The 13,599-nt window shown below is 38.1% G+C and overlaps 1 protein-coding gene across 1 annotated transcript; it reads left to right on the forward strand.

Annotated features, from left to right (window-relative positions):
- Window positions 1-269: 269 nt before the first annotated feature.
- Window positions 270-12,682, forward strand: LOC131876614 (uncharacterized). The gene is made up of 4 exons (XM_059222053.1): window positions 270-801; window positions 5,781-5,941; window positions 6,110-6,749; window positions 12,387-12,682. The coding sequence occupies exons 1-4, from the start codon at window positions 270-272 to the stop codon at window positions 12,680-12,682; spliced, it is 1,629 nt and encodes a 542-aa protein (XP_059078036.1).
- Window positions 12,683-13,599: the final 917 nt, after the last annotated feature.

Consider the following 13,599-nt stretch of genomic DNA (forward strand, 5'->3'; position numbering starts at 1 on the left):
CAAACCTTCAGTTGAAAGCAAAAAGGCTTCGGAGAAAAAGGTGTGGCAAGTCAAAAACTCAGAAAATAAGGAAACTGACCTTGTTGATGCCAACTATTTTGGGCCCTTGGGGGAAAATAAGGAAGTGGTCTCCTCAGCCTTTGTCTCTAATCTTTCCCCCCCAAGAATCTCTGAGGAAGGATCAAATAAAAGCAAACAACCCCTTGGTAGGGTAGATCGGAATAGAGAAAATAAAAGAACAATCTGAATCTTCAAAGGAAAATGCCGAGATGGTAATTGTTGACACTTTGTCTAGTAAGGAAGCGCCCAATGAAGAGGATCAAAAGGATGAGGATACTAAGGAAGCTAAACAACCTAAGGAAGGGCATATTATTAGCTCTCAAGAAGAAAAGGTTGACTCTTCCCCTCTCATGATCAGTTTCGATATGCAAGAAGCCAAGAAATGTGCAATATTGGGTATGAACCTCTTAGATTCAGACCAAGCTTCTAAAATAGTCAATAGTTCTTCACATGATTCCAAATCACCTAATTGGGGTAATGAAGAAGAAATTTCTAGAATTCTCAGTAACCCTGAAGTGGTTCTTGAGAAAGAAGCTGACTGGAAAATTCCAAAACACAGGAATAAAAAAGGATCCATTCCCTCGGCTGCCCAACTAAGGAAGTCTAGTAGAATTGCTCAAGTTGATGTTGAGTATGTATCCTCATCCCTAGGACAACCTTCAAGCCACAAATTCAGAGAAAAGGAGGCTAGCAAGAACATAGTAGATGGGACTCAGAAAACTCTGAAGGAGTTAGGAATTGGTAAGTAATTATGAAGATTGTCTCTTGGAACATTAGGGGACTAAATAATCCCCACAAGCATGATATTATTAGGAACATGATTAGGGATAGTAAACCTGATATTTTTCTTATTCAATAAACTAAGATGAGTAGAGATAAGGTTGAATCTTTGAAATTATTTAAATCTGGGAGTATCAGTGGTGGCAGCTCGGAAGGTGCCTCTGGAGGCATTGGAACTCTTTGGAATCTCAATAGTGTTAAAGGTCATGTTCTTATTCAAAAAAACAATTTCTCTTGAATTAAATTTGAGCATTTAAAAGATGGAACCTCGTGGGTCCTCACTAATATTTATGGTCCTAATACCTTGAAATCTAGAAGCCTTTTTTGGAAAAAACTTATGGAAATAAGGGATAGCTTCAAGAACCTCAACTGGCTGGTCATGGGAGACTTCAACACCCCTTTGAGAGAGGAGGAAAATTTGGTGGAAGCCCCTCTCAGTTGGAAAGCAGACTAGACCTCATGGATTTTATAAACATTCGGGCTCTTAATGATGTGGAGATATAGGTTTGTAATTACACTTGGACTAACAGGAGGACTGGAAGTGACCTTATTCAAGTTCACCTTGACGGGGCTCTTAATTCTGATGATTGGTACAGACATTATTTTTGTTCTCTGTCTGCTCACATCTGGGTTGGGTCTAACCATTATCCCATAACTCTTTTTGCTGACCCCATAAATAGAAGAAGGCATTTTCCTTTTAGATTTGAAAAATTGTGGACTCTTCATCCAGATCTCACCCATAAAATTTAGGAATGGTGGAACATTCAAGTTGAGGGCACTGTCATGTATAGAGTTGTAAAGAAACTCAAAAGCATAAAAGACAATATAAGGTCTCGGAATAAATCGAGCTTTGGGAATATTTTTGAGGCCAAAGGGAAAATTCAAGAAGACCTCAATAAAATACAGGTCCAAATCCAGAAGGATGGATTCTCTACTGTGTCTATTGCGAAAGAAAATGAGATCCTCAAAAAATACTGTAAAATCATTACTAAAGAAGAAGCTTTTTGGAAGCAGAGGTCTAGATGTATCTGGCTGAAGGAAGGAGATAAGAACACTGGATTCTTTCATATGTCAACTATCAAACATAAAGCAGCAAACAGGATCAAAAAACTGGTGGTGGACAACGGGGAGCTTGTTAAGGAGGAGGAGATAAGAAATGAGGCCAAAAGATTATTCTCTGATCTTCCTTGTAGGGATCAAAGCCTGGATGTTGATGCTCAATGTTCTTTCCTTCAGAACATTCCTTGCCACATTGATGAGTAGAAGAATGCCTCCTTAACTTCAATACCTTCAAACTTGGAGATCAGAAATATTGTTTTTTCTTTTGATGGTAACAAAGCCCCCAGACCTGATGGCTTCCCCATGTTCTTCTTCCAAGAATTTTGGGATACTATTAGGAAAGATGTTTCCAGTGGGGTCAAAGAATTTTTTGGGGCTAGAAAACTTCTGAAAGAGATTAATGGCACCTTCATTACTTTAATCCCCAAAATTCAAGGTGTTGACTTCATTGATAAGTTCAAGCCAATCATCTTATGCAATTCTTTTTATAAGATAATCTATAAGGTCCTAACTTCCAGACTCCTGACTATCCTTCCTTCTCTGATTAATCATCAACAAAATGGTTTTGTGTCAGGAAGACAAATTCTTGATTCCATCATAACCGTCCATGAGAATATCCATTCTCTTGTTATGGCTAAGAAATAGGATTTCATCCTCAATCTTGATCTCTCTAAGGCCTATGACCGGGTTAATTGGTCTTTCCTCATGAAGGTCCTATTGGCTTTTGGATTCTCTATCATATGTGTGGACCTCTTCGAGTAGCTCATCTCCTCTGCCTCCTTTGTTGTTCTTGTCAACGGGTCTCCCTCCTCCTTCTTTCAAGCTTCTAGAGGACTGAGGTAAGGGGATCCCATTTCCCCAATCCTCTTCATTATTATGGCTGAATGTTTTGGTAGGTCCATGGAAAGTATGGTGATGAGAGGTATTTTTAAGGGTCTCCAACCTTCCTCATTTGATCATATTTTCTCCCACCAACAGTTTGTGGATGACACCATTGTCATGGGGGACTAAAGCATTTATGAAGCCAGAATCCCAAAGGACACCCTTTGTAAGTTTGTTTTTGCTTCCGGCCAACTTATCAACTGGGTAAAAAGTGAAGTATCTTTCATCAACACTCCTGAGAGAAGACAGCATAGAATCAGTAGAATTCTAGAATGTCGGATTGTTGATCTTCTTGCTACTTATCTCGGTCTTCCCTTGGGCATTGCTCCACCTGATTCCTTTTGGAGTTCTCTAGTGGACAAATTTCAAAGAAAGCTTGCTGGTTGGAAAGGTGCTCTTTTAAGTCAAGCTGGCAAGCTTCAACTTCTTAAATCTTCTCTTCAAAGAATACCTATTTATGCCCTTAGCCTCTTCAAAATTCCAATTAAGTATGTTGATGCCATTGAGAAAATTCAAAAAAAAGTCTTTGGTTAGGGGTTGAGGAAAAGAAAAGAATGGCTTTAGTGGCTTGGGACAAGGTGTGCAAATCGAAAAGTAAAGGTGGTCTGGGCCTAAGAAGAATTTGGACCCTCAATGAATCTCTCTTGTCTAAACAGGTTTGGAGACTGTTCCACTCTGATAGTGAATGGTGTAAAATTTGGAGAAGTAAGTATCCTCTTTTTTCTTCTTCTCTTCTCTCTTTCATCAATTCTAATTTCAGTATTAATGGGTCCCATATCTGGAATCATGCCTCCAAGTTTAAAGACAACATTGCTAAAGGGATGAAATGGACAGTTGGAAATGGTAGGAAAGTTAGATTTTGGGAGGATCCCTGGCTTTTTGATAAGTCTTTGATTGAAATCTCTAAATGGGCCCCTTTTGTTGCCCCCTGTATTAGAGTCTTTGGCTCCTTGGTTGAGGGGTATTGGATAGGTGATAAATGGCAGAGCATTGAAAGTATTCACCCTGACCTTATCAATCTTAAGAACCATATGTATTCTCCTTGGTTGTACAATGAGGAATATTCCCTTATTTTGAAATATGAACCTAAAGGCAACATCACTGTCTCTTCAATGTATGGTGTTCTTTCCCCTGCCCCCTCAGAGAATCCATTTTGGTCTAAAGCCTAGATAAAGGGTCTTATCCCTAAAATCATTTTTTTCTATTGGACAAATTAAAATATTGACCTTAGATAATCTTAAGGTTAGAGGCTTTTCCTTCCCTAATAGATGTTCTTTATGTCTTGAGGAGGAAGAGTCTGTGGACCATTTGGCTATCCACTGTTTCTTCATTGTTTCAATTCGGGAAAGATTTCTTAAGAATTTTTGCATGGATTGGGTGTTTCCTAACACTATCAGTGAATTGTTCCATTCTTGGAGTTATCATTAGTCTAACCCCTCTTTGAGATCTTTGTGGCAGCTATCTCTCCCTCACATTCTGTGGGGGATCTAGAAAGAAAGGAACAACTGCATCTTCAGGGACACTTCTCTCACCCAGGCTGTTGTTTTCCAAAAAATCCAAAGGGCTATTATGGAGAACATTGGGATCATTGGGGATCCTTGCAATTCTACCAACCCCTTGGAAACTCACATTTTTAGCTCCTGGAATATGAAGAATGTTGGTAAAACTAATCCCAAACTAAACAAGAGACTAGAAGCCAGATGGTTCGCTCCCCCTCATTGTTGGCTCAAAATCAACTTCGACGGAGCTACCAAAGGCAATCTAGGTCCTGCAAGATGTGCGATTCTCAAAGATGAAAATGGTAGTTGTAAGGAAATGTTTGTTGTTCCTATAGGTTGCCAAACTAACCACATGGCGGAAGCTATGGCTTCTCTCCAAGGTATTCTCCAGGCTAAAAGATGAAACTGTCCCTATCTATGGATTGAAGGAGATTCTAATAACATCATCAAGTGCCTAAAGGGAACCTCTAAGTCTTCATGGACTATCAACAACATAATAAAGGCTGCTAGAGATCTCATCAACGCTTTTGAGAAATGCTTCATTTCCCACATTTATCATGAAGCTAATAGTCCAGCTGACTGGGAAGCCAACGTGGTGGTCAATCACAACAATATGGTTACTTGGAAGGGTGAAGAGGGTCTCCTCGATGACGTCAGATAGATCTTATTTATGGATCGATACAATAGTACCACAAAGATCATAAATGGATAAAATAATGATTAAATGGATTAATAGGAGGGCTATGAGTAATCATAATAATGTCAGTACCATTTATTACAAGATACAAGCCACCTTTCCCTACACTTTTTGGGTATATGTGGTAGCTTCGAGAAATTTCTTGCATATAGCTCTCTGCAACTCTTGGCCTTCTGTTCTGAAAAGCAAAAAAATGGGAGGAAATAGACGCTGCTATGAACCCAGCAACTGTAAGGAGTGGAAACAAAAGGAGGTTGTTTGGAACATTTTATAGAAGGGCAGGTTTTCAAAGTTTATGGAGAGGCTCCATGGGAGGGATGCCACAATCACTAATTTTTTCTACAAAAATTGGGGGAAGGGCACTCTGAAGATGGGAGATCAAACAATCTCCATTGATGAAGACCTCATCGCTCAGGTCATGGGTCTTCACAAGGAAGGAAGCAATTATTACAGAGACAGAAAATTGAGCAAGGAGGCTATTGAGCAATACCCCAAAATAGCAAAGGAGAAAAAGCACCTGGTAAAGCTAAGTAAAACTTACTACCTGCCTGGGGCATTTGTTAAGCCATGGAGGGAGGTCTTGTTTGCTATTATGCATTATGTTACCTTGGATGGAAGATTCACAAAAGTGTATGGCTATCATTTTGTTTTGCTTAACCATTTCAGGTATGATGAAAAAGTTAATGTTTCATATTTCCTATTGTGTTCTATGAATGCTATCATTAAGGCCCATAAAGAGAACCCTAAGGGTGATACAGCCATGCATCAAGGTCTTATGGTGTTAATTTTTGACCACCTAAAAGCCAACCAAATTGCCCGCCCTCAGCCTTCTATCTCTGAGTCTAAGGAGGAAGGGTCAGATTCTATTTTTTCAATGGGTGAGGAGTCTGAAAGTGATTCGATGAGTGAGTCAGAGGAGAGTCTGGATGACTCTGAAGTTGAAGCTTGTAAGAAAAGAAAACAAGTGAGTACCAAGCCCTCCTCCTCGAAGGGTAAGAAAAAATCTAAAGAAAAGGTTTTCCAGATTCGTTCCTCCTCAGAGGAGGAAGTCTCTAAGGATTCTAAGAAGGATGAACCCCAGTATCCTCAGAAAAAGAAAACTAAAATTTATATTCAGACAAGGAACAAATAGAAGAGGCGGGAAGATAATGTTATGGAGTTGGAGGAACAAGTGCAGAGAAAGGATCCTGAAGTCGACCAGAAATTGGAGGAGGAGACCACAAGGGAAGGTTTTGATCAGGGGGTTGATGGAAAAGTTGATAAGATCACTAGTGGCGACGCCCCCAAAAATGAACAGGACAATCTTGGTGAGAAAACTCCCCCTTCAAATCCTCCCTTTGAGGGATTGAAAGGTTTTTTGGACACTAGCGATTGGTTAATTAAGAGTTACAAGAAAGTTGTGGAGGATAATAAGAAGTTGAGCCACAGGGTCCAAATTCTGGAGACAAACAGTATTGGTGGAGGCAAATCTATGATGGAAAATGTTGAGGATTTGACTAAAACTGTTGTCAGAGCCGAAGAGATCAGAGATTCCTTCAAACCTAGGTTCGAGCAAATTGAGAAGGACTTGACAGAGATAAAAACTAATGATAATGTTATGGACCAAATAATGGTGGATACTGATAACAAATTCAACAAAATTGAAAAATGCCTCAAAAGTATTATTCAACAAAGCTTTAGCATTCTGAAGGCCTCGGCCGACAATGCCAAAATCCTCATCAGCAAACTAGAGGATGAGAAGGATTCCCTGGAGCTGAAATCAGACATTGAAGGTACAGGAGATGTGCAAGGACCTAGAGCAAGGACCAGAGGCAAAAAGAAGGAGAAGAAGCCAAACAAGGATATGGAAGAACTCAAAGTTGTTGCAACAAACTATGACCAGCTGGTCAATAAGGCAGCGAATCTTCTTAAGTCTTTATAGTTGTTGTTTATCTTTTTGTCTTTTCTTTGGTTTTTTCGCTTTGTTGTTCCTTTCTTTTGTTGTATGTTCGGTTTACTAGCCTTTTTGCCAGTCGTTTTGTAAGTTGTTTCAAGCAGGTCTGGATATTTTTTCATGATATATTTTATGCTCCTATGTTAAAGGTTATGGGTCCTTAAAACCTATTTTTCATATCAATCAAAACACACTTCTAAAACCTTGAATAATCTCTTGAAATAATCTTTCTACACATATGCAATCTCTTGATGGAATTGTCTATAATAGATATGAATTTTTGTCTCAAAATTCATTATAAAAATCAATAAATTTTCCAACCTCCACTTTCAGTACAAAGAGGGTTTTCATCCTTACACCAAAAGATAAACATTAGATGCTCAATCTTCAGAAGAAAAAATATATATATATTCACAACAACACTATTGATATCTCTTTATTCCTAACCCTCTTATAATCTCTTCCTTACTAATTTTAGCATCTTCAAAAAGTCTAGAAATAATTTTATCTTTAATTTAACTTCCATCGACCCATTTCTCTAATAACAATTTTTATCATGACTTTTGCCCCTTTGAAAAACACTTTAGTAGATCCACTTTATAAAATTACATTGAATCTTTCTATTTACGATAATAATAGATTATCCTTTTTCAACATTGTTATAAAAGAAAATCATGTGAACAACTTAAAATATAATTTGAATTATCTCCTTAGATTAATTAGAAATGGGAATATGACTAACCATGTCCTACAATTCTAGTAGTATTGTTGGGAAAACATCTCATGATCATGCAAATAAGGTATTGTCAAGCACATTTGAGTGAACGACATAACTCTTTGCCTAAAACCACCTTTTTTTGACATCTTGTTGTGATTTTGGGTATTTGATGCTCTTATTCAATTGTTTGCTACAATTTAGAGGATTGTCACTTAGATTGAAATGGCTACCTACTCTTCTCTTATTTATGCTCTTGAAAATCAATTATGCTCTTACATACTTATCAATGGATGAATGTGGGAAAAATGGCATGTTAGAGTGTTAACTATGCAAATGTCCCTAAAATTTAAGTTAAATTGAGTTAATTTTATTTATGTGTAAAAAATAAGTTAGCCTGTTTTTTTTCATTTTACATGTTTTTTGTTGAAATTTCTAACAAACATATTATATATCTTTAAGGGAACATATTTTTAAAAGTGAACTTTAAGATCTCGCATGTGTAATCTCATGCATTTCTACACCCAAATCAATCTCAACATCTAAATATCTCTATTAAATTTATAATGAGCTAAATCTTATGTTAAGATCCTCCATCAAACTTTATTTAGCTATATACATCTCTATGAAGTCAAAATCATATAATTCTGCTAAAAGAAGTCCTCAACATTTGTCTACATGTTTGTTTTATCTCTTAATTCGCATATGTCCATGATTTAATTCAAACATAAGTCGAAAGTTTTACCTTCAATTTGTTCTATCTTGATCTTACTACCTATTCAACCATTCTTTGAAACATTTGATCATGATCCTTCATTCATTACTACAATATTTTTAAAGTGGATTAGGCAGACTATACATAAACTTGATTACTAGCACTTGCACCAAAAGGGGTGAAAGGGTTAAATCAATAGAAAAGTATATGTAAGTTAAAATGTGAAGGAAGCATATTCTTTTTTGTTTATATAATTTTGCAGTATAACTTTGAGATACATATACTATTTTTTGAAATTATTGAAAAATATTTGCATTATATATTTGCTTTTAATTAATTGAAGGAAAAAATTGTAACATTTGCAATTTTGAATATATTGTAGTTGATGATTCCCTTTGCTTGTATGGAATGAGCCTAGAAAGAGTTTCTCGCTTGTAACTACTAATGGTGCCATGTCTTTTGTCTTAAAGGAATATTGGACTGAATAAAGATGAATTAAAATCTTCAACAATTGAATTGGCTTGAATCTTAGTAGAGAACATAATAATAGAAAGTATAAATAACATGATTGGTCCAAATTCCAATAGAAAAACCCATAAGTGCTTCATGAGACCCTTGAGTCAAAAGATGGTTAAGTTAGAGGAAAGTCTCTAACCAAATGTCAAAGGTGAGTTAGCCATAAATGGTTATGTAAGAGCCTTTAATGGTTTGGAAGACTTTAGAGGTTAACCATTTGAAGACATAAAGCCTTTAATGGTTATTGAAAACTTTGGAGGTTTTTTAGAAGTGACTTCCTTTTACTTAGGAATGTGACAATGATTAGGAGATGAATTAGGCTAAATTGGAAGTGATTAGAAGAATCTAGAAGGGGTTTAGGAGGCAAGTGGGAGATGTAGGAAAATGCAAGTGGGTGAGGGAAAAGAATTTTGATTAAAATAAAATATTTTATTTCAACCAAAATAGATGTAACTTGCATAAATACAAGTGGGGGGATTTAATTAAATGTAAATTTAATTAAAAGGGGGAAAGGGGAATTAATTAAATAAAGTGATTTATTTAATTAAAGACTAGAAAAGGTTTAGGTAAATTTAATTAAACAAATTGAATATTTATTTAATCAAATAGATGAAAATGAAGAAATTAATTAAATAGGATTTAATTAATAGGAGAAATGGGGTTAAAATAAATATTAGATATTTATTTAGGAAGGTGGTCAGATTTATACGTCTACATTTTGCCCCTCTTTGAAGTGACGTGTGTGCACATGTTCATTCAAAGAAAATCGTTGGATATGTCGCCAAATTTTTTTGATATGATGTTGTCACCAAAGTTGTCGATATGATGCCCCATATGTAGATATGATGAACGATATTGATGATGCCCCCTTGGGAGATGAATCAAGGGTCTGGTGAAAATTTGTCAAGTTTATGATCATTTTTTAATTGATTGTGGTATGAGAATATTGATTGCATTGGATGCACATTATTGATTCATCTACCAAAAAAATGATGTGGATTAGGTTAATAAGGAAAAAGTGGGATTAAAATACATGCCCCACTTATTAACCACTGATTTACCCTATTAAAAGGTAAAAAGTGATTTTGAAAAATCATTTGCACACTTCTCTTCTTGTGATTGTGACATTTTGGAGCTCTAACCACGATGTTGATTCCATACTCTTCGCACCAATTTGAGCGCGTCAGGCGATACCGGAGACCCGTCGCATATGGCCCACCAATAAGTGGCCAAAATCCCTCTTGTTTTTGATTAATTTCATTTATTTTTGTCATGTTTTTCAATTTTTGGGTCGAAAGCTACCGTTTTAGCATGTAGGGTACGTCTTTTAACGCATACAATATGAAGCTTAGTGCATATGATATGAATTTTAGCATATAGAAAACCCTAGGTAGGTTTTAGCGTCTGAGTGTCAAATATTAGTGCGATCAGGGGGTAGGTTAACATGTAGGGTTATTTTAGCGCATAGGGTTCATAGAGAAGTGCAGAGGGTATGACAGATAGCATGTAGGATAGCTTTAGCGAGTAAGGTAAACACGATAGTGCGACCGGTATGACAGCTAGCGCATAGCATAAAATAGTGTGTCAGGCAAACAGGGTAGTGCATTGAAGTCATGTTGTAGCATGTGATAGAAAGATAGTGCATAAGGTCTGTTTTATAACGCATACATAAAAAAATTTAGCGCATACATGGCAGCTTAATGCTTTGGAGTCCTAATTTAGCGCACAGGGCAAAAAGTTGGAAAAAGGGTGTTTTAAAAAATGTGTCGTGAGTCAAATGAATTGGATAGGTTGTATAGATGTTGATATGGGTTCGTTGATTGTCTAATATCAAGCATGATATGATGTGAGTCTTGTTTTATTATGAAATATGATTTTGATATACTGCTAGATTACGATATGAGTCTGTGGTTGATATGGATCTTGTTTTGATATGAGTCGCTTTTCGATATGAGTCAAGTTGTCGATATGGATCTTGATTTCGATATGGGTCTTGATTTATTTATGGGTCTTGAGTCGATATGGATCATATTTTCATTATGAGTCAAATTGTCGATATGGATCTTGTTTCAATATGGGTCTTGATTTCATTATGGGTCTTGAGTCGATATGGATCTTGATTTCGATATGAGTCTTGAGTCGATATGGATCTGATTTCTGTTATGAGTCAAGTTGTCATTATGGATCTTGATATCGATATGGGTCTTGATTTTGTTATGGGTCTTGAGTCGATATGGATCTTGATTTTGATATGAGTCTTGAGTTCATTATGGATCTGATTTCTTTATGAGTCTTCATTGCGTTATCGGTCTGATGTGTTTCTAATATGATTCACGTTTTAAGTTGATTTGTTTTTTTTATTTTTGATAGATTTGATTGAATCGAGAACTGATAGTGGATATGTATTGAGTTGCAGGTAGATCTTGGTGTGCTACAGTCTCAGGAGTGATTCCTGAAGCCATGGACACTTATCCCGCCCTTGTCACAAGCTAACAGAGATGTGATTGAGAGATGTGGTTTATCATCCTTTCTAGACATGACATGGTATATCATTAACAAGGGGTTACTGACAACATTGGCAGAGAGGTGGCACAGAGATACAAACACCTTTCATTTGGTGACCGGTGAGATGATAGTTACACCAGAGGATAGTTATCAGATTCAGCAGATTCCTATGGTTGGGGATTTGTTACCCTATGAGCAGACCAAGGAGGGTGGAACAGAGGTTCTTCGTTGTTTTTTCTAGGATGATCATATTAGTGGCTACGAGATCCCGTGGTAGGATTTTTTGGATTTAGGTTATGCTTCACTGCCATCAGTATTAGCAGGTTTCATTGGTGGTTTCCTGTGTCTCAATCGTAGATCAAAGGGACTGGTTGTTGGATGGGGATTGGTTCTAGAGGAGATGGTGACGCGGGGACACAGGTTTACCTTGGGGTCTTATATGTTGGCCCACCTATACCGAGAGCTCCACCAGGTAGTAAATCTAGGATACACTAGTCTATCAGCTAGGGTGACATTAGTACAGGTGTGGGCCTGGGAGCATATACTAGTGTCAAGACCGCTTGCAGACAAGGATAGGCCAGTTGGTCGAGCATATGCATATGGGTATACAAGTGTAGTTGTCCAGCATAAGCTGGGCAAACTAGAACACTAGCGTAAGGCGTTAGATGACACCGATATGGTCATCTGGAGACCATATATGGATTGTGAGGTATAGGTCGAGGATGGGCTAGAGATTCCCTATGTATATATCTCAAGGTACCTGATTGGGCGGATGCTCTTTATCATTGAGCGATTTTTGCACAGTCGCATTCATCGGCAGTATGGTAGAGGGAAAGGGATACCATACAGAACCTTCTTGTATGCTCGTCAGTGACAAGATGTATCGAAGTGGGGGCCTACCCTAGATAGTGGAGCAGTCGTGGATGAGTATATTACCTTAGCAGGACAAATATGGGATTACAGGGTTGGGGTAGTGGATGATGGGATGATAGAGGAGTTATTATCTTACTTCATGGCACATGTAGTGGCATGCATATCTAATTCAACAAAGTTATTTCTATCTTTTAATGAGGAGGAGGAGGAGGAGAAGCCACAAAGGCAAGGGGGTCCTAGACAGAGAGGGGAGGATAAGGGAGAGGAGGCAGGAGATGTAGGTGGAGGGGGTGGAGGAGGAGATGGAGGTGGAGGGGGTGCGAAGATAGGTGTGGTGTTATTTGTTATGGGAGGGATGGAGGATGATAGGCAACCTACCCAGAGGATGATATCCAACGTTCTACCTCCACCAGCACCTTGGATAGGGATAGGCACAGCTAGGACATGACATAGGTACCTTTTCAGATTAGGGTGTCGACTTACTAGCAGGATGCTCAAATTAGGGCGCTACAGGTCTTGATGCAGGAGTTGTAGGAAAAGGTGCTCGCATAGAACCAACAGATTACATAGATGCAGGTAGAGAGGGATACAATAGTAGAGTGTTAGGGCCGAGCAGAGGCCCTTGCTAATAGGTTAGAGAGAGCCACGGTAGGTGCTCTGCTTCGCGACACACTGAGGGAGATACAATACTCATCCAAGGAGGTTGAGTATTATAGGATTTGTATGAGGATATGGTCCTTCGAGATCATAGAAATCCTAGCTATGTTGCAGTGGCGTCCACTCGATCCAGACATAGTCATACAAGGACAGAGAGCATGGGTGTTATGAGGCCAGCACGACGTGATCCATCTAGTAGAGATCTAGGAGCTGGGACATATGTTGCTAGACCTTCTTGTGTGGGAGAAAAAGTGACACTAAGCAAACATGCCCTAATCTCACTTTCAACCACACACTTGTGGAATACGAAAGAGCCTAGAGGTATCACACAATTGGCTAGTTCTTCTTGTGGAAGAGAGAGCCACGGGCTACCTATTAGGATTTCTATTCCTTTGTTGTAATTGAAAGATGAAATGATGCAAGTTCAATCCCTAACCCCAAAGTGCAAGTATGAACTAATAACAAGATTACAGAATTGAATTTAAATGATGGAAAGCTGTAAACACAAGGACAAGACAAGAATGCAAATGCATACCCGGAGTTAAAATCTGACTGAAAATGTTCGGGACAGGGGCGTGGGCGCCACTGTCCTAATTCTGCCCCTGAAACTGCTCCGGAAACTGTTGTTTTGCACTCTGGAAAAGCTGTCAAAAATGCTGAAAATGTTGTCTGTCAGGAGGACCAGGGCGCCCAGCGCCCCTATCCCAG

This window comes from Cryptomeria japonica, chromosome 6 (genome assembly GCF_030272615.1).
Source record: "Cryptomeria japonica chromosome 6, Sugi_1.0, whole genome shotgun sequence".
Classification (NCBI taxonomy): Eukaryota; Viridiplantae; Streptophyta; class Pinopsida; order Cupressales; family Cupressaceae; genus Cryptomeria; species Cryptomeria japonica.